General features: G+C 41.0%; 1 protein-coding gene across 1 annotated transcript in view; it reads right to left on the bottom strand.

Moving 5' to 3' along the window:
- Nucleotides 1–229: 229 nt before the first annotated feature.
- sntb1 (syntrophin, basic 1) overlaps nt 230–23,637 on the bottom strand; it is a 59,394-nt gene continuing 35,986 nt past the window's right edge. Inside the window, exons 6-8 of the mRNA XM_050046902.1 lie at nt 21,973–22,169; nt 8,654–8,883; nt 230–3,434 (exon numbers count right to left, since the gene is read on the bottom strand). Of these exons, the coding sequence (XP_049902859.1) occupies nt 3,342–3,434; nt 8,654–8,883; nt 21,973–22,169 (520 nt within the window). The 3' untranslated portion in view covers nt 230–3,341. The remainder of the gene's footprint in view (nt 3,435–8,653; nt 8,884–21,972; nt 22,170–23,637) is intronic.

Genomic DNA, 23,637 nt, shown 5'->3' with positions numbered 1-23,637 from the left:
CTCAGTAAATTAGTACACCACCTCTCATCCTAACTGTCCTCAAGATAAAATACTGCACTGCAGAGAATGTGTGTTTACAGCAGGGTTCATTTCAGTTCTGAATATGGAAGAAGGGAATAGTCTAATATCCGACTACTAAGAACCAGCATCATTAGCAAACAAATTGCAGATGTAATTTACATTTTAATATGATTGAAGTGAAATTTAAACTCTCCAAAGCCCACGTTTTTTTCCGGGCTTCCTCTGTTGATGAGAAATGAATAAACGACAAGTGAAGACAATAAAAAACAAACTCATCGTGTCGCTTTTGTTAAATACATGATTTATGTGCACCGTTTCAGTTAAAAACTAGGCTTCATCATTCTGAGTGACAGTACAGTAGCTGCCAAAGGCATCGGAGTATTCTACATATCAAAGCAGCCTTTACTCAAAGAGCTTCTCTCCACTTGAGGTTATCAGTAAGTGCTGGCTTCTTGGCTGAACAAAAGTGTTACAATGCTGCCACTATCTTTACGTTTCAAAAAAACAGATGATATTTCTTCTAGAGAGTGGTGGGATTACAATGTGTAAATCACTCTTCACAGTGTGTGTGTGAATCATAGACTGTATATAAAGATGGACGAGCTCCTCCAAAGTGAAGCCAAAATACCTCGATTGCTCCCTGTTGGCTGGCTGCATTACAGATCAGAAACCCCACCCCTTAGCGGATGGAGATGGGCCCAACTAAAAATATGTCAAATTAATTTTTCCTAAACATGGTTTCTGTCATTTTAGATAGCTCTTCATGCTAGGGGTGCCATGGGGTGTGGTGTCATGATTGACTGGTCAGAAAGGTGTGTGGGTGGGACCTCGACATTGCAGACATCGCTACTGGGCAGACTCTGGCTCCAATGATGTCACCAGTGCAAGATGACAGCAGCCATACTCCATACCTCATTTTTGCAATATTGGAGGAAGTGGAGATGCTTTGTCCATCTATATATACAATCATTGGTGTGAATGATCACAGGAAATGTGTGACTGATATGAAGAAGAAAGCAAAGACAAAATCACTGCTGGTTTCTGCACTTATAAGCAAAAGTAAAGTAGCCATAATAGGAGTCACATTGTCGCATTCAAAATTCAAATGTCTTCTTCTCAGTCATCTGAAGGCACGAGGAAAGACCTGGCAGCCAGCCATGGCAGAGACAGCGCAGTACACACACACACATATGGGGACATACCAAGAAAAAGCGTGAGGGCGCTTGTTACGACTTCTTACGAGTGCTTCTACAGTGTTTGAATTGTGAGGACATGGGCAATGTCCTCACAAGTCAGTGGTGTCCTCATAAGGTCAGTGCCAATACCAGTGAAATGTCCCCATATACAGGCTGCACCAACGCACCTTCAAACACACACAGACACACACGCACTGCCATGGCTGCTGCGGGACTAAAGCAGGATTGAAGACTCCAATCATGGCTACCTTGCTTTAATGAAAGACAAATGATACTTGATGAGGTGATTGTGGCACCGTTTGATTGAGTTTCAGTTTTCGAAATGTGAATATTAGAAGTACTCAAGAGAGAAGTTTGCTGTTGTCAGATAACCAGGAAAACAGGATCAGTTCCAACAAGAGTATCAAAGGATTTCAGCTAGTAAATCCGGCTTATAATCATGAACAGTTCCTTTTCCACTGGGAGCGAACAGTATCATCATGTCTGATCAGACTGCAGACCCTTTGGAGAACAGTTTAACAGTTTGGGGAAGTACGCTCATTCACTGTTTTGCTGAGAGTTGGATGAGAAGATATATATGCTACCACTCTCATGTCTATCCGTTAAATATATGGGGCTATAGTCCGAGGCTAGTTAGCTTAGCCCAACATGGGAAACAGCCAGCCTGTCCACAAGTAACAAAATCTTCCCACTAGCATTTCTGAAACTCCTCAATGAAAGGCGAACTTCAATATTTTTTACCTTTGCCCTTTACCTTTCACTGGTCTGTTTGTTATTGTGACCAAGTCTTGCTCGAGGAGAGGTCTCATTCTGAAATCTCAGGAGAGGTGACTTCTTGCAGGAAAAGCAACGGTGGATACGTTAGCAAGAGTTAGAGAGAGGGGACTGCCAGGAAGAGTTCATCATATTTTGCTGATCTGAACGATGTGAAAAAGTCTGTGTGATTTCAGAATGAGACTTCTCCTTGAGCAAGACTTGGTTACACACACTAACAAACAGACCAGATCAGTGAAATGTAAGGAAAAACATTACATTTCTCGGTAGGGTCTTTTCCATAATGTTGTCAGACACTTCTAATAACAACCTGAGCCTGGCAAAAACAAGAACTTTTAATGGACATGGTATAAAATTGCCCATAGGACTTGCACAGCTGCAAGCTATTAAGCTCGGGTTGTTCATGAGTTGGATATTGTTTTTTTCTGGTTTTGAATGACTAACAGCACCAGGGATTTAAACAAGTGATTAATGAAATCTGAATGCTTGAGTATATTGTAATTCATCGTGACTGAAGCCAATGTTTTTTGATATTTGAAAGCATCAGAACTGACTTCAGATCACTGTCAGATCAGTCAAACACTGAAATACCTTGACCACCGCACAGTCACAGCATGCAACTTGTTAAAAGAATACTGTGACATTTTGAATTTGAGTCAGCTGTCATGTTTTGGGTAATTGTGCGGGTGATTGTGCCCGCAGAGTTCCAATGATGAATGCTGACACCACTAACAAGACATTTCAGGGGACGCTAACAAAGACAAATGCATGAAGTTTTTCCACAGTGTGTCAAGTGTTTGGTGAAGAAAAATGACTGAGTGAAATTCAGAATGTCCTTTCAGAGCTAATGGTGAATAAATTATATAATTGGTAAATGGAAGGCAGTTTGCCATTACATTTTGATTGAATTAAAAGTGAATTCTTCTCATCCACGCTGCATGTGTCCAGTCCTTCCAATCACAGATGTGACAGCAATGCCCAATCTGTCTTCCTCTGTCCGAATGTCATCTCTCTGCTTCTAGCCCAGTCCTGTTTTACTTCTGTGGTTCTTCAATCAACACTTCAGCCCATGCAGCCCTTAAAGGAAGGGTTCATCACCCCCCGCCCCCCAAAATCTTTCATCATCATCATCATCACTCAAAGCAAAACCAACCTCAAATGGTTTCTCCAGTGTTTCTTTAACTTGAAGACCCAAAAAGGTCAATTTCCAGATAGAGGCTACATTCACTCAGCTTGGGTCCCCGACTAAAGGAGTTTGACGTGATGTACTACTGCATGCGGGCTGCAGAGAAGTGTAAAAACAAGCTGGATTTCTGTTTTCAAAGGAGATGAAATGTCCTTTCAGAGAGGTCAGGCCACCAGACCCAGGCGGGAGATCTTTGCAGAGAGGAAGGAGTGGAGGATGAAGACGATTGGCTTCGGGCACGAATGGAGGTCCAATTGCTGGAGGAGGAAGCAGAAAACCACAGAATTAAAAAGTTGAACGAGACAGAATAATGCAAAACATGACAGGGGTAAAGAGGAGAGAATATGATTAAAAGATGTGAGGATTCATAAAAGCAGGAGGGATGACAGAAAGGAGAAGAGGCAGGGGAGGGAAAAGAAAAAGTCTGTAAAGCACATGAAATCATAAAAGTAGATTCAAAACTAACTACACAGACAACAGTTCCCCATGAGGCAAGGATTAGACAGACCTAGCTGGAGCTAAGCACACACAAACATCATCACTGTGAACAAAGCTCTGTTCATAGCCTGAATCAACAGAGGTACTGTGACTCATATCCTGTTCCTTAGGCCTATAGGGACATTGAACCTATAAATTCACACTTAGACTACTGTTTAGTCGGTCATATTGAACACTGAGGAGGTTTAAGAGGCTACCTCATCCCCAGCAAACCCAGTGCAATGAAATATGAGTAAACCTACACACCAGTGCTGATCCACAAAAGTCTTGGGTGTCCACAGAGTCGGATTTTCAGGATGTTGGAAGTTTTTTAGTGTGGCTTTGGTAGTGCCAATGTCAGTCGCTCTGTCTGTTAGTCCGACACTGAAGTATTCCCACTATTGGATGGATTGCCTCGAAGTTTGGTACAGATGTCCATGGTGGCCCAAAGATGAATCCTAATGACCTTTGCGATCCCCAGACTTTTGATTTAGCATCACCAGCAGGTCAAAGTTTTTGTTTAGTGAAATATCTCAATATCTACTTGATGGATTTGCACAAGATTTTGTACAAACGTTCATAGTTCAGAGATGATGAACTGTACTGGGCTTGGTGATCTCCTGACTTTTCCTCCAAAACACCACCAGCTGGCTGAAATTTATGGTTCAGCAAAGGGACTGTTCGTTATTTATGAGAAGGGAGGAGGTTGTGCAAAGCGGGGGAGGCACTTCAAATAATTTTTTAAGCACTGGAGAGGGGGTTATGGTTTTTTATTTGGCTTAGGGGAGGGACATTCAACTTTAAACAGGCAAATTTTGTATTTATTTTAAATACTCTCAGAACCCTAAACCCTGCAAGTGCGTTTGAACAGTACAACAAATGATAGGCAGATGTTTGCCCGCGGCGTTTACATATCACCTTGGGTTTGTCCTTCACCTTCTCAAAACGATCCCACACTTTCCTGCCCAACATGTTATTAACTAGCCTGTGTAATAACCGCAGGTACCAGCCCTGTAAATTAACGTGACTCCTGTGTGACTGCTGAGCATGGCCACTTCCTGTATCTGTCCTTTCAAATTAAATTCCCACATGGTCCAGTCATATAGGTTTTGATTTATTTTGACAAGGCACAGCTCCTAATAGTTTCATCATACATTCCTAATAGTTCTTTTTTTTCCTGTAAGAAAGTGACCAATGAAATCTCGCCAACTAATGACCTTTCTGGTCGACTAACATTTGGTCGACTATTAGGGGGCAGCCCTGATGAAAACAAAAATTATCGTCAGACCTGTAAATTTCTTTGAACGCAAAATGTGTGACAAGCACTTCCATCAAAATCACTTCATTCTATGTCACACTGAAAATATGAAGAGAAACCATTTGTACTAACCACATCCTGTATCAAACATTAAGTTCTGCGCTTCTGTATGGATGAAAAAGGCTTTTTTTCCAACTTCATGATTTCGTTTTTAACTTTTAACTTCTGATCTTCACAGGGTAAGTTTTATAATCAAATAACAGCCGATGTCCCAAGTAACTGATATTCTAGCTGCTGCTGCCACTCTCATGTACATTTCAGTTTATTTGAGAAAAATGGTCATTATGTTGCTATTGCTGACTGTCTGCATGGTGTGATATGTGTGTGTATGTGTGTGTGTGTGTGTGTGTGTGTGTGTTTGTGTGGGTGTGTAGGCTTGTTAAATTTTGTTGGTTTTGCGTGTGGCTATCCTGCACCCATATTCTGTTGAAGTGCACAAACAGCTTGTGTGATGATGTGATGTGATGATTCGAATTTTGCTTAAGTGATTAGCTGTTTGTTTTGGCGATAACTCCCTCTGTGCTGTTTGATGTTTAGCTCCATATGTACATTTGGTGGGAAGTTACAAAAATCTGGTTATTTATGTTGAAGGGAGGGTCATGCTTCCCCCCTCAGTCACTCAGGGAGGCTCCGGGTAAAGACCACTGGTCACCCCCCTCTGATAAATAACGTACAGTGCCTAACAGATATCAAGTGAAATGTATTGACAACTACTGGGTGGATTACCATAATAAAACCCTCAGAATGAACTTTGGTGATCTCTCAACTTTTCATCCTTTAAATTTAAATTCGTCCAACAGCATACTTTGGTTTACAGCCAAATACTTGCTAAAATGGCAATAGTGTCAACCTCAGTTGTACTTTATATTTAGTGGTAATGAGCAAATATTAGCATACCAACATGCTAAACTATGATTGTGAAAATAGTAAACACCGTAATTGCTAAACAACAGTATGTTGCAGCATTGTCATTATACGCATGCCAACTCAGGCATTTAGTTAGCATCCAGCACAAACACCACTGTGCCTCAGCTACAGCACTGACTCTTAGTCTTATTTTTATTTTTTTTTGCCTTGCTGATCAATCACAGTGGGGACGTGTATATAATGTTTGTTTTCAAATCCACAATCAATGGTTTGGCTTGATCCAAGCTCTATAACACATTTTCTGTACGAGGGAGTTGAACTGTCAATTACTGTGACAAAATTAGACATACATAGTCCCTGCCAACTAATGACAGTATAGTCAACACTTTGAAAAAAAAAGCCCAGCTGATTCCACTTTCAAATGTTAGTTAATGAGCCATCAGCCACATCCACAAGTGCCTTGGGATTTTTATAAAGCCTCGTCTATGACTGTGTTGGGATTCAGAAATGCTACAGACACTAAAATCTGTTCTGCTAAGTTAGCCAACAGAGGGTTTTGAATCAAAGCTCTAAAGTCTTTGCTTATTTGCCTTCAGCATAATCTGAGCCGTGAAACACGAGTGTATCTGACAGAAGTTTTATACGGAGCTGTGCGTGGACTGTTGTACAGAGAGTACGAGGCATCGATACAAAACCACTCAGTTTCCAATTTGTAATTCCCATAAGCCTAGAGAGTAAATATTTTAGTTTTCACTGTCACTTTATTTTCCAGCACACGGTAACTCACAGTGCTGTGGCTTTATGAATGATGAAACATCAGTGTTGTGATTTTGGGTAAAACAGTTGGTGCTAAGGGAGGGGGCTACTAGAGCTAATCCTCCTGATACCAACATTAATATTCATATCAGTATTGTCAAATCATTTCCAAGAAGCTAAAAACTTTTCAAATACCCTGGGTAGTGAGACTGGTAGTACTTGGTTGTTTTCAGGTACACACATCGATAACTTCTGATAGTGGCCCCTGAAACACCTGGACGTTCATACAGAGAGCTGTTGAGTGAGCGGTGTAAACAGATTAAAACTCTTACAGTAAGTGGCAGGCTATTTTTAAAGAAAACTCTCCTCTCCAGCACTCCTACCTGGTAAGACCTGCGTATGTGTGAAGTTCCTTTTATTTCAGGAGTTGTTTTATGATGAAGTGCTGTAATTTACTTTCTGCTGTACCACTTTCCCTCTGCCTGTCTCGTGTACTTGTGCTCCTGTTTGTGTTTGGCTTCATTTCCCAGAAGGCCTCCTGAAAACCCCTGAGAGTGGGTATGAACTTGTTCTATTTATTGTACTGAGTTGTACACGACCACAGCTGAGTAAGCTTGATGTTTCATTTTCTTTTCTAACAGTGTGACTTGAAAAGCAAAAACTAAAAAGCACAGTTATTACTAATATTAATATTTAGGCTTAAAGAAGTACATTTAACACAGCTTCACTTGGAACGGGATATTACTGAGTATAATTATTACAATTAGTACAAAATGTTTTGTCTTGTAGGTTGGAGAAGATTAAAAAGCTTTTAATTCAAAATTCAAAGTATAAATTTTGCAACGAACCCAATCACTATAACAAATGTTTGCATTGAACATTTCTGCAAACCACAGATACATATGTACGTTATTATGTAGCAGATATGTTGAAGTTTTATGTTTCTCAACAACAATGTGGTGAAGGTGCGCTTACGTATGTGCAAAAAACAGCTGGTTATGGCTGGATAAGATCATGTTTGGCTTAAAACAGCCATTTGTTGCATGTCATTCCCCCTCTCTCTTCTCCCCTAACACTATAGCTGTCCTATAGAATAAAGGCAAATAGTCCCCCAAATATCTAAAAAAACCCCAAAAAAACACCCAAGTTTGGTGGCTCAAACGTGATTAATGACAGTGTTGTTGTTTGTTTGTCTGGGACAGTGGTCTGCAGCTTGGCAGGCGTCTCACCAGGGAGACATGCCATCCACCATCCCCTCCATCTCCATATCACAAAGTCATCTTGTATATTGCAATGAAGGTGTGACAAAATACAGTACATACCCCTCAAACATATTACATCACTTTAGAAATGCTGGTATGATACGTGCAAATGTAACGTATTCCTGATTTGCAGAAATGTACACCCTGAACATTCTTCTGGCGACCAGGCTGGGCAAAAAAATAAATATCCATCTGTAAAATATGTTCAAATCAAAAATTCTGAGACTATAAGCCTTATACTCCAGCAGGGGTTGTTCCCAAAATGCACCATCCGTCTGACCAGTTGCACCCTGTTTCTCTGTCAGTAAATTAGGCTGTCCTCCTTACTAGACTAAAGCAAATAAAGAAAACTAGCTAGCCATGCTAAAAGGGTGATAATCTAACAGGTAATGTGTGGAAGCATTTTGGATATGGCCAAATAGACCATGAATGATGGAAACATGTCTGTTTTAATTACAGTGTAGTTTTGGATGAGGCTACGTGGGTTCAAATTCAAACAAATTACGTGTTAGTCTAGATTTGTTTGAACTCAATTTAAAAAAAAGTAACAATCTGGTAACACATTTGCAAAATGCAGCTTTGCATTCTTGTCTATTGAAGCAACTACTGGGGCAAGAAATGGCAAATCAGCCTCTTCCGTGATGGTTTTCTAGCTGTGTGTTTGACTATTTATATGCAGAACAAAACAGAGTTTCAGTGGACCATGAACACGAAGGACAACAGAGTTCCTATCAGAGCACATCTTGTCACATTTCTTTGTGTCGGAACAAAACACTTTGAAAAATGAAACACTCACAATCTCCCCCTCTTTCCCTCCAAAGTCAAGGAAGAGCATGCGAACTCCGTCGTCTGAGGACATCTTTAGTTTTTCGTAGGGGTAGGAAAGGAGCACTCGGGGCCTGGTGGGTGTCTGAGCGCCTCTCTCCTCCCAGCTCTCCCCGTCTCCCAATCTGGGGTCAGTCAGCACAGAGAAGCCCTGTTCATAGTGGATCACCAGCCGGCACTCTTGATTCTGGTATAGACAACCTGGAAGATAAATAGATAGAATATTTTAATCCTTAATTGTTAGCTAATAAAAAAAACTCATGAACAAATCCTTCCATTTTTCATTGTCCCTGTATTAACAATGAGTGGATGAGAAAAATATCAGTTAAAGAGCACATCAGAATTTCAGACGCCTAATGCATTATAAGTAAGTATAACTAATAAGTCATTACAATGAGGTGAAAATTAGACTGAATCACAGACTTTTATGTATGTAAGTAGCAGTATGACTTTAAATGCATATTGTGGACTTCATAAATGCATATCCTTGAATAACTGTCTCTACTCCTTACTTTTAGGGATGACATACGTTTCCTGATGTCTTATGACTTCAGTGCCAAGTACTGGCCTGTATTAGAAGGGCAGGGTCACTCGATATGATTAATGCATTATGTTACATGCAGGGCTGGACTGACCATCTGGCAGACCAGACACTCTCCTGGTGGACCGTTTTTTTTGTTGTTGTTGTTTTGTCTGATCGGCCCATAAAACAGGTAGATCTGCCCACTGACACCGGGCTGGCTCAATCACATCTTTAAACCCCTCCCCTTTTTGCCATGCCTTCATTAAACCTGGGGTATACAACTAAATTAATTTGTTTTAGCTAGAGTTTGCCTCTTCATTAGGAAATGAGTGTGCACAATAGGGTTGTCATGAGAACCGATACTTCAGTACCAAGTCGATGCCAGCACGGAAAAAATACGTCGGTACCTGTTTTTTTTTCTTTTTCGGTACCGTAAGTACCGGATACAACTTTGCCCTCAGCGGGCTGTGTCGATTCCTGTTGGAACTCAGGGGGGCAATATACGCGCGTCAGTCTGTGCCGAGGACGAGCACTGAAGAAGAAGAAGAAGAACGCCTGTTCTCCATCGTCTCTGCTAGAAACAATGGCTTCTACAAGTGCTGCTGGAGCCACAACACCTCGGCTTGTCGAAAAGTCAGGTAGTAGGAGTCGTGTGTGGAGACATTTTGCATTTGAGGCAGATGAAAGCGGAGTAATTATAAACTTGCAAAGACCAGAGTGCAAACGGTGCCTCCGAAGTTTCCAGACCAAAGGAGGAAACACTTCAAACCTGGCTAAACACTCAAAAGACAGACACCCTGGCTTGTTTAAAGAATTCATGGTGAATGAGTTTCAATTTACCATCACTTGTGTTATGTTATACTTACCCTGAAATATACGTTACATTATTTGGGTTTGAGAGCCAGCTTAGTACGTTTATAGGGGCGGCTACTAGTACTCGCTACCTTACGTTATAACTTACCCTGTAACAGATGGCTAACGTTATGTGACGTTAACGATACTGCTTTAACGTTACTTAACGTTGCGTTTTAAGCAATTATTATTGGACTAATTGTCTGTCACCATATCCGTAAATTCAAAGTTTGAAACAGTTTTAATAAAGTAGTGAATTTAGAAATACATGAGTTCTGTTTTTTGATTTTTATCGTGGTATCGAATGAGTATCGAGAATCGTGGAAATTCACTGGTATCGGTATCGACTACTGAAATTCTGGTATCGTGACAAGCCTAGTGCACAACATACTGATACAGTCCATTAAACATTCATTCAGAGCTTTTTGTATAGGCCCAGTTGAATATTGCTATAATAATGTGTGGTTATCACAAAAACCCACAGCATATCTGGATTGAGACCATTTGAGAACCACTGCTTTAGAAAATCTAAGTCATGATAGAGACTATGGCCAATCACAGATCATTTCAGTGAGAGGTGTTCCTATAGGCTGTTCTACAAATGCAGATCTCTTTGGTGAAAGCCTGATCCAATGCTGGAGAATCCTGCTGAGAAAGTTGCTACTCCAGCACACAGCAAAGCAACCCCAAAAAAGAGAGTCTAAAGGAAAGTCTGACAATAAATGAAACAATACACGTGTCAGTATCAGCAAAGCGTTTCAGAGATAGACAGAAAATGTTGGTAACAGACTACCCGTCTGACAACCGGAGCTAAAGCCATAACTTCAAGTTCACAGTATGTAGCTAATATTAGCTAAAGCCTCCAATCACAGCGTATCCCCTGCCTCACTCCCCGCCGTTACAGAACACCTCACTGGGAGGAGAGCATGCAGCAGCTTGACCCACAGTCAGCAGCAGCAGCGACCCCAATCCAGCCAGCACAAACGCCAGCTCAGGGGGGACCAGACAGCCCGGCTCCCCGCCAAATCAGCAAACGTTCTGTGTCTGCAATTACACAGGTTAGACACAGGTTAGACACAGGTCAGACCCAGCGCTGCTGTTGGAAGAGGGAGGAAGTACTTTCAAATTCTGCTGTTTTTTTTGTTGTTGGGTTTTTTTTTTTGCTTTAATAGGTGTCTCCCACCATGTTGAAAAACCCTAAACCCTTGCATAATATAATGTACACATACATACAGTATATGCACAGAAAACACAGAATTCTGTAAAAACAATAACGTAATGTGATACATTTCCTCTGAAAGTGAATAAATAAATGTTGAATAAATTAACTAAATGAATTTCTGGCCAGCCATATTATAAGTTTACTGTACTACATTTTCCTTCCACTGTAGAAAATACTTAAATCATCGATTTATTACAAATTACTGTAATTATGATGACACTCTTATGTCCCTGCAGCTCAGAAGGAATTTTCTCTCACAGTTGCAAGTTTATTAGGTTCACTGAGGTAAAACTAATGATAAAACAACACATCTGTTCTTCATAAACAGTATAATGTTTATTACAATAATGTAGAATGTAACGTTCACATTATAATGTTTTGGTGATATAATGTTTATAAAGTTGTTAAACTAAGTTAATTCAACTTTTTTAGTGATATGTGCAATAGCAAATTACTGTTTTACTAAGAGGTATTTCTAATATCTCTTCCTCCCCATTTATATCAGTGAGACTAAATATTAGAGACACCTCTTGCACAGCATTAGTTTTAGCGTGGTGAACTCAATAAACTGACACCTGAGTGTAGATTCAGGCTCTTCTTATTAAAATGTACAGTTCTGTCTTGTTGTCAAATTCCCACTCCGTTCTAACTCATGTGTCCCGTGTCTTTTACAACACAATTTACCACATTTCAGTGACAGACTTCTCCCTTCATGTGGAGACAGAGCCGCTGAAGGCTCAGTTAAATGTATCTGTTCCACATTCTCATCGCTTTCTTCCCCACTCTCTCCCCTCTCTCCACACAGCATGCGTCCAGCTGAAAGAGTGTGCTATCTTTATCTGCTCTCCCAATTTACGCATCACTTTCTTCTGCTTTAATGACAAACCTGTCGCGTCTCCACACAGTGTGATCTTGCCGCATTTAGTCTTATTTTTCAGTGCCTTGACAGCAGAGTTCCCCCCCTGCATGCTGAAAACTTCATTTACAGAATAAGCTCCTCTCTCTTGACGACATCTGATCTATCGAGCGGCGTGTTTGTGCTACAAAATGAGACGGTGAGCGAAAAGAGAGTTGTTATCTTTCCTTCCTTTCTTATTGTTTGCTGACAGCCTGAGCAGGTTGTGTGTGTATCGCATGTACAGGGAGGGGCGTGTGTGTTTGCACATGTTTACATATGACAGAAGCGTATGTGTAATGCCTCTAAGCTAGTGAGGAGAAGGAGTATATTTTCTGCCTTGCAGATATAAGAGAGACAAGGAGATGCATATACGAGTGTATCTTCTCTCTGAGGGCTGTAGAATATCTGTGCATGTGTGTTTACATATATGTATGCTCTCTGTGGCCTGCGTTGGGTTCTTTTGTCCAACTGTCAACAGGCCGATCCTCTGACTACTTAACCGCGTTGTCAGTCAAACCACACTAATCATCACATACACACCTAAATCCCTTCCTTGTTCGGCTCTTTAGCGAAAGGCGATTATGAAGCCAAGGTTGGCAAATATGTACACAGTAACACACACATACACACACCAGATTGGTCAAAGGCAAATAATTCTTGTGAGTTTAATTCACCCTGCGGGAGTAGCAGATGGATGGATTGTACTGCACGATAATGTAATCAAGTCCCAGAAAGGCACGCTGAATTGATTCTGATTTTCTGTTATCGTATAGATTGTTTGGCATCTCCTGTTTAGCACATTTTAACCCCAAATGGAAACCTTACATAATTTTCTATACAAAAAATAATTAAAAGTACTGTCACTCTGAAATAACTCATTCACAATCACAAACACTGCCACAAAGGTGGGTCATATTAGTCTGACTGCTAATTAGCAGCAGCTGCGAGCTGTAAAATAAAGGTGCAATTAGTACTTTAATATGGAAGTTTACAAAGCAACAAGAGACCATCAGCATAGAGTCAGAGCCAAAATTACAGGTCCACTGATTAAACTGCACATTTATTCATAATGTTAACTGATGGCGAAGACAGTTGCATAAATAATAAGTGGAGCAAAGCTTCAATTCAGGCAGAGCAGTGAAGTCATCAGCTGCTCGACTACCAGCTGACTAACATCCAATCATATTCATGCTAGGAGATCTGGATCAATACATCGATTCAGTGATCAACAATCCACTATCATCTATGCAAAATGCAAATATCTATCCATATCATCGTCTTTTGATTAAGCCTTTATTTTGAAGTTCTCCGTCACCATCAAAGAGCACCAGGCGGATGATGGGAAACAGCCAAGAGAAAGATGATGAGGATGATGTTATTTACTTGGGACTAATCAGCAGTTTGGAAATATTTCAGGGAAAATATGGGACGAAGCATAGGCCACACATAAACAATGCTGTTACGAGATAAAACACAACATACCTGCCTGGCTGGGCATCTCACTCAGCTAACTTCTTGCGGTGTAAACGTGCTAAAGCTAATAATGGGATTGCACCCTCCGGGCTGGGAGTGAGCTACTGCCCCAAGTGAGGGAGTTCAAGTATCTTAGGTCTTGTTCAAGAATGGTAGAATGGAGCATGAGATAGATTGGCAGTTTGGCGCAGTGTCTGCAGTGGTGCAGGAACATCATGGTGAAGAGAGAGTTGAGCCAGAAGGCGAAGCTTTCCATTTACTGGTCCATCTACGTCCCAACCCTCACCTATGGTCATGAGCTCTGGGTACAGACCAAAAGAATGAGGTCATGGATACAAGCAGCTGAAATGAGTTTCCTCTGAAGGGTGGCTGGGCTCAGCCTTAGAGATAGGGTAAGGAGCTCAGACATCCAGAGGGAGCTCGGAGTAGAGCCGCTGCTTCTTTGCGTTGAAAGGGGTCAGTTGAGGTGGTTCAGGCATCTGATCAGGATGCCTCCTGGGCGCCTCCCGTTAGAGGTGTTCAGGGCATGTCCAACCAGTAGGAGGCCCCGGGGCATACCCAGAGCACACTGGAGGGATTACATATCGCGCCGGGCCTGGGAACACCTCAGGGTCCCCCAGGAAGAGCTGGAAAGCGTTAATGGGGAGAGGGATGTCTGAATTGCTTTGCTTGGCCTGCTGCCCCCGTGAACCGACTTTGGATAAGTGGTTGAAAATGGATGGATGGATGGATGGATGGATGGATGGATGGATGGGTCACTAGCAAAACGCAATAGTTTTGTCAGTGACATTATACATGTTTTGTGGCTGTTGGGAGAAGTTTGCCTTCGGGGCTTTAAGCCAGATGCACAGCTCTTTCATTTTTATTCTGATATATTGTGCATATTCTTTAATTATATTATTTGCTATTTTTTATTTAAACTTTATTCTATTCTATATTTATATTTCTTGATTTTTTACAACCCTTGCTTTTATTTTTTAGTTTCATTTTCTCTCACTATGTTTATGTTATGCACCAATGCCCCCAAGCAAATTCCTTGTATGTGAAAGCCTACTTGGCAACACACCGGATTGTGATTTCAATTGTGATCCATGCATCTGTTTGTTGAGGGGGGATTAAAGGCCGGGGTGTACTTGATCAGAGCTGGTTGTTTTGACTTGCTGTCCTACCACGTCTGAAATCAAAAGCACTTGTATCTGTTACACTCCAAGGCAGAGTGGAAAGCTGGTCTAGTACAGTGCTTGAGTAAATGTATTTAGCTACATTCCACCACTGAATGTAACAGACAGTATTCTACATAATCTTTGAAAGCATTACCACAGAAGCAATGTTGGCTCCAAAAGACACTAATCAGGTGAGCTGTTGGCACCTTCAGTGGAAAGTGTTAGTGTGGGTTTTAGACTCTTTTTGTGTGTGTCAGGAGAGGAGCGGGACAATAACAGTAATTTCCTCCCTCCTTATCAACTGTGAAACACACTAAAACAACAGAGGTGTGTTGATTACAACATCAAGAAGTAATGCTGATAAGGAGGACACTGTGAATCAAATAGAAAAACGAGGCGCACACATGCAGTCAAATATACGGTGTAATATCCCCAGAACCCTGAAGACATCCCATTCATGATGAAAAATGAGCCTCATAACGTGTAATATTATTCTAATGATGTATAAACAATCTGGCAGGACAAACGTCTCCCTAATGGCATAACAGAGTTGTAAATGGGGCAAAGACAGCCGACTCATTGTCGTGTTCAGGAGTGAAAATTAGACGTGAAATTCTACTCTTCCACCTGAGAGCCTTGATCCATGGGGCACGAAGGGTTTCCCACCAGAATGCACACGCACATACGCAACAACACGCACACACACACACACACACACACACACACACAAATATACACACACAGAGGGGCTTTTCAGGCTGCAACAAAAGCCCTTCTTTCTGCCTGACGGTGAGTGGAAAAGACAGAAGGAGGGGCAGAGTGATAACACAGACACAGAGGGGAGAACTGAATGAATGAGGGAAAGAGAGAGGCAGCGAGAGCGGAGGGAGACACTAACTCCGTTACCATGACGACAAGCGCTAACGCTAAAAGGTTATTACGGTACAGAATCTCTGTCATTAGTTTTAAACTTGTCAATGACATTAACAGCAGGTATGGTACTTTATATCTTCAACCTACGTCCCACTGCGCTGAATGTCCGAGTGTCACAGCAGGTTACTAGGTTAATTTCCCACAACCACTGAGGTAAAAGTGCTTTTTTAAGTGCTCCGAATCATTAAGCTGTTTACCTGTTCATTAAGGAGACCCAGTCGCCCTCCAAGACAATTTTACAGCTGTCACCTTTGACAACAACATTAACGAGAAGGCTGTGGGTGTGCAGCAGGACGGAGACGTGGGAATACTGACTTTAAATAGATAAATCTGAAGCTGGTCATAAAATGATGTAATGAATCTCTGAAAAGTGAGAACTTTATTCTTGACCTTGGCCACAGGAGCTGGGAAAACATAAGGTTCATTCAGTAGCTGTTCTGGGGTTTTGGAGCAGCCACAGCTCATCAGAAAGACTGCTACTGTGTACACAACACCTGTAACGGAACAAATTACTAGTGGTTTTCATGCTTTGATTTTTACAGATTGAACAAGAAAGACTTACCATGTTAATTAGCAAGCTTTAAAGGTGATGGAAGGCAGATTTTGTTAAATCTGGACAGAGCCAGGCAAGCTGTTTCCAGTATGGCAAGGCTTTTTAACAATTAATCAAAGGGGCTGACTGGTAGCAATTTAGTTTTCACTGGTGGAAATGACAAATAACATGTCAGGATCGAATTTTTGACTAGTTAATATTAAGGATGTTTTCAAACCTGTACTTTAGTTCATTGTGTCCGAACCGAGGGCACAAATGATTCAATCTTGCATTTACTAGTGGTGCGGTTCCTGTACCTGAGTAAACACACAGTCATAGTGACTGACAGGTAAATGTTTAATGGAAACTTCTGGCAGTTTTCATTTTGCACCATCAGAACACATGGGGAAATCAAATTCCACTGACTGTCAGAAGCTAATGAAGCACTTCAACAATTCTAATGTGTATATGTATGTTCTTTGGTGTCATAAAGAGCTCACGAAGAAATGACTGATTATGAACATTCTTAGTATTATTACACTGCAATTCAAGTGCATGTAATGCAGGACTTATTAGCCTACTGTCAGATCACTGACACACACTTTTTAATGGACTCAAAGCTCCAGTGTGTAGGATTCAGGGGCATCTGTTGGTAGAAATGGTATATAATATTCATACCTATGTTTTTATTAGTGTATATCACCTGAAATTTAAGATTCATTGTGTTTTTGTTACCTCAGAATGGACTGTGTATATCTACACAGGAAGTGGGTCCTCTCCCATGTTGTTTCAACAGTAGCCTAGACCAGACAAACCAAACGCTGGCTTAAGGTAGGGCCATTCACGTTTTTGCGTCCACCACTGCAGTTCTCCTACACGCCTGGCACACGGGTGAAGTTTCAGTTCCAATAACTACCACTAGATGCCATTAAATCCTACACACTAGACCTTTAATGAACTGACAAAGAACACAGAGTTGGATACAAGCGCAGCAGTTTTAACAGCTTTTGACCATCAATCAGGGAAAATACATTCACTGATGTGCATACATGTTACCACGGTTGCCAAATACATATATAGGCTATATACATACATATACAGATCACGCACAGATTTCAAGATCAGGTTCGTTTGCTCTCAGACCACAAATGAAATGCACCTGAGTCCACTTGGGACTCACAGAGACCCACCTTTTCAAGAGGTCTCAGTTCACAGGGTTAGATTGACAGCTTTCACACCACCATAAGCAACCGTATTATTTGGCGAAACGCTCCAGGGTTAAATTAAAAAGGACCAAACAGCTCAGATGTAAAAGCACTAATATAGCTCTAATATATCTGTAAAACAATTTTTACATGTTTCACCTGCAGAAATTACATCTCAACTAGTCAAGAATGATTTACAGATATCTTTAATTATCGATATCTGTAATTCCCCTTTCACTTGTAATTTAACGATTGCAGATATCTACAACTTAATTTCCACATGCTGAAAAAGGACTGGGATTAATGGTTATTCGCCATGTCAGAAATCAACAATTGCTTTTCTGCAATGTCCAACATATCGACGAACCATTTATAATATGATATGTGGGTGTCATATAATTAAAGTACTACAAAGCCATTGGTCAACTTTCAAATTACCAGTCATTTTGGATATATATGTACATCACTGAAGATATCTTTATATTAGATTTTAAAAGGATCTGCCATTTTTCCAGTCTTTATGGAAAGTTAAGATAAGCCAATGTAAATAACAGATGGCTGTAACTTTATATTTAGCACTCAAACAAGGAGGTATCATCCTCTCATCTAACTCATCTAAGCAAATTAGTGTATTTCCAAAAATCTCTAACCATTTCTTTAAAGTGCTCAAAAGACTTACAATCTGCAATTCCATCACAGCTGGGCAAACTCCATCTGCTAGATCTATTTATATGAAACACTGCACAGGGCTTGTCAGATTATTGATTCTTGATAGGTTGATTAAGACTCCACCGAAGCGAGACAAGCAACAGAAAACAGGGAGGGCAGATATGCCGTAGACAAAAGCAGGGTTTAAACCTTGGGACTACCTGATAGGCAGTGCCTTATCCTGCTAATTGCTGAAAATGTCAATATAACCTCTGAAAAGTTTAAGTCACCTTGGACATAATAATAACAGAAATGACTGCAGGCCAAGTGCCTGTGAAATTTGATTTCGGAGCTGAACAAATTACTTTCCCCTTTAAAGTCCCTCTAAGAATGGCCTGCTGCCCGTCGAGTGATTGAGAGTTAATCTATCTTCAGAGTAAATCTTTATCACAAGCCTTGACAGTGAATAAACCATCACAATGATTTATCAGAATGTAACACAGATGAAAAGATGACAAGGTCAGCGCGACGACTCCTCAGGTGGCAACTGCTGAAAAATGAGTGAATGCACTTTGTATGCATTATCACACTCCTTCTCGGGGGAAGTGTAAATTACTTTTCTACTTCCATAACAAGAAACCGAGGGCTTGGTGCGAACATCAATCTGTTTCAGGAAAGTTATGGGATCCATTTCAGACAGAAATTCAATGGTGAGTAATAAAGATTCAAAACCATTCTCATCCTTCCTTCATTCTTTTGGCCTGTGTCACAGACCTGTATCCTAAAGCAGTATTCCACTAGGTACATAGTCAAAGCAAACACATATTGTCAGCCATTGTAGTGGTATGACTAAGGATGGTGATGTCGGTCTCTCAGCTCACCCCTTTGAAAAACTGAAACTGAAAAATCTTAAAAGCTATTGAGTATATTATCACAACATTTTGTAGCCTGCAGACATTCATAGTCCCCAGAGGATACGTTCTGACTAAGTTCTTGCCATCATGAGGTCGTCTTGTAGTTTTGAGTGATGTTTGAACAACTGTAGGATGAATAACTATTTAGTTTATTACAGACATCTATGTCTTTATCAGGATGAATTGCATTCACTTTGGTGAACCCCCAACTGTTTATCTACTGTAACTGTCGTAAAAGCCAGAATTTCAACAGGTACAATACTAATATAATAAGTTATATAATAAGTTTATTACAATATACCTACAAAACTAATGACATTCCCATCAGCCTCTGCCTCACTTTGTGTTTAGTGCTAAAGAGCAAATGTTAGCGTGCTAACACCCTAAACTCAGATGGTGAAAATGGTACATTAGGCCTAGAGCTAATAAACATTAGCATGTTAGCACTGTCATGTCAGCATGGCAACATGCTGGTGTTAACATTTAGCTTAAAGCACCACCAGGCTTAAGTACAGTCTCACAGAGCTGCTAGCAGCTTAGTATTGTTATTATTAACAACTGTTATGATTACCACTAGATCAAATGACTACATAGTGTCACTTGTAGTGACCTTCATGGGTTCATGGTAGTGATACTTTACTTGCGTCCCACAGGCCACATCTGGGGCCCATCATAGGGTGCCAGCTGGCCTGCTGACCATTTTCTAATTAACAATAAAAAATAAATTGATTCAACCTAGGAAATTTTTTGTACTTTGAATGGAAATAAGGTGCAAAAGTGCATTTTTTTTAAAAAAAAGTACCCCCTGACAGAGGTCTCGGCTAATTATTTATATATCATTTGTAAGCTAACGTTACCTACTTTGCTAAAAAGTAAGTGTTATGGAGGAATCAATGTCCAATATATCTTAATACCTCAATTGCTGATTAGGTGGACATGATGACCCTTAATACACATAATGTTATTCCTCCCTACAACAGTAAATACCTTTTCCCTGACCTGATATAATATGCACTGCACATGTAAGCAGTTTAGATGATCGGTTTTGTCCAGTCCGTTTATTTTAATGCATTTAACCTTAGTTGTCTTTGTTTTTGTTGAAGGGCAGTGGTGGCTGGTTTTGAGCCATGACTCCGTCTATTCAGGCACCTACTAACACAGCAAGACGACTTTTTAAGACTCCTATGTAGCCTACAGCCCTGTGGTGGCAAGTCGTGTTTTGCCTCCAGCTGACATTGTGATGTTGGCTTTAAAAGGGTCTATTGTTTAGCGTGTAACTTTTTGGTTCTCATCGATGATGTTTTCTGACACAGCAAGTGATGTTTTTGGCAAAAAGATCTACAGGCCCTCTTTACCCTACCTGCCCAGAACCAAAAGTTAGCAATGTTAGTGTAGCTCTTTAGCATCTATATGCTAACGCAGTATAACAGCTGAGGCGATGCGAAGTCACGGCGAATAATAGTACATCATTTACCAGCTAAAACTGCAGATATTTCCCTCAGGTGTTGGTGGGCAGAAAACAGAATTAAATGAGAATGAATATTGAACATTACATATTACATTCATCAGGTGGCCAGACATACAACTCCAAATTAATGCTTATGTTGCACTATATCTGCTCCCCTAAGCAACCAAAACCAGTTAATGCAGGTTTTAAAGGCCCTACACACCCTCACAGGTGTTTTAACTTATCCCAGCTGGTCAGACCTCTGCTCACGTTGAATATGGGAAGAGAATTAAACCTGGTCACTGGACTCCAATAAGAATGGTAAAGATGTAATATTCACAAAGCAACAGGAGAATGAGGAAGATGTTAATCAAGTGCGGTCTGCACAACCCACACACTCCTGTGAAGAGCTATAATCATCCAGAATAAGTGAAATCACCTGTGTGGGTGTACGACTGGTGTGCAGGGCCCTTCACTTTATCTGTTGACTTCAGCTACAGCGCATCAATACTGAGCAGCTTGTTTTGGTCTAGACAGCGTTTTGTTATGGGATTAAATAAGGCGTCCTTTTAACATTCACATTTCCTTGCTAACTACCATGACACACAAAATGTGATCGTTATCAAACATCTTGGGGGTGTTAAATTAAAACTGAGCTCCACAAGCCTAAATGCAGCCTTGTTATACCAATCACAGCATCACATTTACACCTGGATCAGTGGGCGAAGACACGAGTTAGGAGAGTTTAAGAGACGCTGACAACAAAGATGTTGTGTACCGTTTGCTGCTATCGTCTGCTGCTAGAAGCACCCTGTTTCGTATGAGTGGAGTCTGAAGTGAAACTTAAATTGGCACGGTGTTATCATAAAGTAGATGGAGAGAGGAGGGGGACCCAGGGGACATGTTTAGTTCCCAGGACATTTTGTGCTTGGAGAGAGGGGGAGGCCTTGAAGGAGCGAAAGAGAGTATTCTGTTGGAATTCCCTGGACGGCCTAAACCCAATGCCAAATAGCGCACAAGCACACACACACACACACACACACACACACACACACACACACACACTAGAATAGCATTCCTTTCTATAAATAGCAAGTGCTTTGTCCACATCTTCCATATGGCTGTCAAATTATATCACAAACTCTCTCCTATCTCAGTGTACGAGTGGATGTGGGAGTCTGTGTGTGTGTGTGTGTGTGTGTGTGTATAGATTTTGCTTTCTGCACTGGATTTAGACTATATTTTAGGCTTCCAACACCTCAGGCAGTACTTACCCTTGCAGACAGTTAAGTCTCTGTGGATATGTTTTGCTGCAGCGCGCCTGAACACGTCTGAGGATGCATCACAGAATCCAGCACAGTGACCCGAGCTGTTCACTCCACTCTATCCACAGCTGCATGTTTGTGTGTGTTACTGTCTACGTGTTAACTTTGGATTACTAAATCTAAATGTTTATGTGTTACGTATCCGTATTACTCACTCGTCGTGACTTCTTTGATCATCTCGGCTGAGGCGTGACATCCGTTGACGATGTGTCTGGTCCACAGCGACAGATCCTTGGTGGTCTCAGCCCGGAACAGGTGAGTCTCGATGCCGAGTCGTGTGCCAGTCCGAGTGGCAAAGAACAGCTCTGTGCCAGAATGTGGAGAACCCCGGTCAGGGCCAGAGTGGACCAAACTGGAACAAGACATACGCACAAAACTGTCATGTAGTGTAGAGAAGGGAGAACATATTTTTGTCTTTTTAACAAAGATGATATCACAAACACCTTCTTATTAAAAATTAAGGAAAATGTCATTAAAACACTCTGTTGTTATGGAATTTTTTTGCTCTCACTGTGGAGTTTTTTTTACTCCAGTTCATCACATCTTTCAGTTTCATAGAAACTGGTGATCAAAAGTTTTACCAAGGAGCAGCTATGTTGTTTACTGAGCCAACAAAGGCGTGACACGAAAGACATATCAGAGGCTGTGCAAAAGTGACTTTAAAAGCAACAAGACTAAATGTTGCTTCAGACTTTCTGCATCCCCATGTCTGCATAGCAAGCACACAGGCTCCAGTTACAAAATCTCTCCCTCCACCCTCCAGTCCAGTTGGTGGCGCAAATTTGTCTAGCTGGTTTGCCAAGACGTACATGATAACAAAATGGATGCTTGTTTTGAGGAGAGGCTGTGTAAGGAAGATCAGCTGTTACCCACATCTATATAACTTCTCTTTAAAGGAATATAAAGACAGCCAAATGGCGTTGAACTCATGGTGACCGACAGGAATGACAGACCCTCAGTTGACCCTTCACTAAGCCCCGCCCTCTTTGGGATACTCAGTCCAGCTGTCAGAGATAGCATGGTGCCAACTGTCACTAACAACACTCCCTGAAGAAATATTATCTAACTTTTGAAAAAACAAAGAAGTTATTTTAGAGAGAAGCAGACAGAAACATCTACAGTATGCACCAGAAGGAAATATCCAGGATGTTAAAGTGAATCAGCAGCAAAAAAACAGGTTAAAAAGATGATAGAAGGAGAGAAGCTAAAGCCTTTAGATCACAGTGTAAAAGTCAACTATCACATCACCTGGACATTAATAGAAGACAATAAAAGTAAGGAGCAAGAAGCAACACTGTTACTGTAAAGTAGTCTTTATTCACGCCCCGCAAAAGCAGCACCGAGAGTATACATTCAGTATACCTTCAGTACCAACTAGGGCTGCCCCCTATAACGAAACGTTGGTCTACCAGAATGGTCATCAGTCGGCAAGATTTCATTGGTCGCTTAGTTGCAGAAAACAAAAAAACAAACTGTGTGTGCACCTTGTCAAAAATAAATCAAAACCTATATGACTGTCGGAATTTAATTTGAAAGGACAGACACAGGAAGTGGCCACACTCAGCAGTCAGACAGGAGTCATATTAATTTACAGGGCTGGTACCTGCGGTTATTCCACAGGCTAGTTAATAATACGTCGGTTAGGAAATCCAAAGTGTGGGATCATTTTGAGAAGGTGAAGGACGAACCCAAGGTGATATGTAAACTCATCTTCATTGGTCGACTACAAACATGACGTATCATCTGAAACATGGAAGTAGCTACATGCCCATTAGCCCACAGCGTCATTAACAGGCGGCTCGCTCAGTGTGTGACGTGCA

The sequence above is a fragment of the Epinephelus moara genome, chromosome 6, assembly GCF_006386435.1.
Source record: "Epinephelus moara isolate mb chromosome 6, YSFRI_EMoa_1.0, whole genome shotgun sequence".
Classification (NCBI taxonomy): domain Eukaryota; kingdom Metazoa; phylum Chordata; class Actinopteri; order Perciformes; family Serranidae; genus Epinephelus; species Epinephelus moara.
This window is presented reverse-complemented; position numbering and strand designations above follow the sequence as displayed.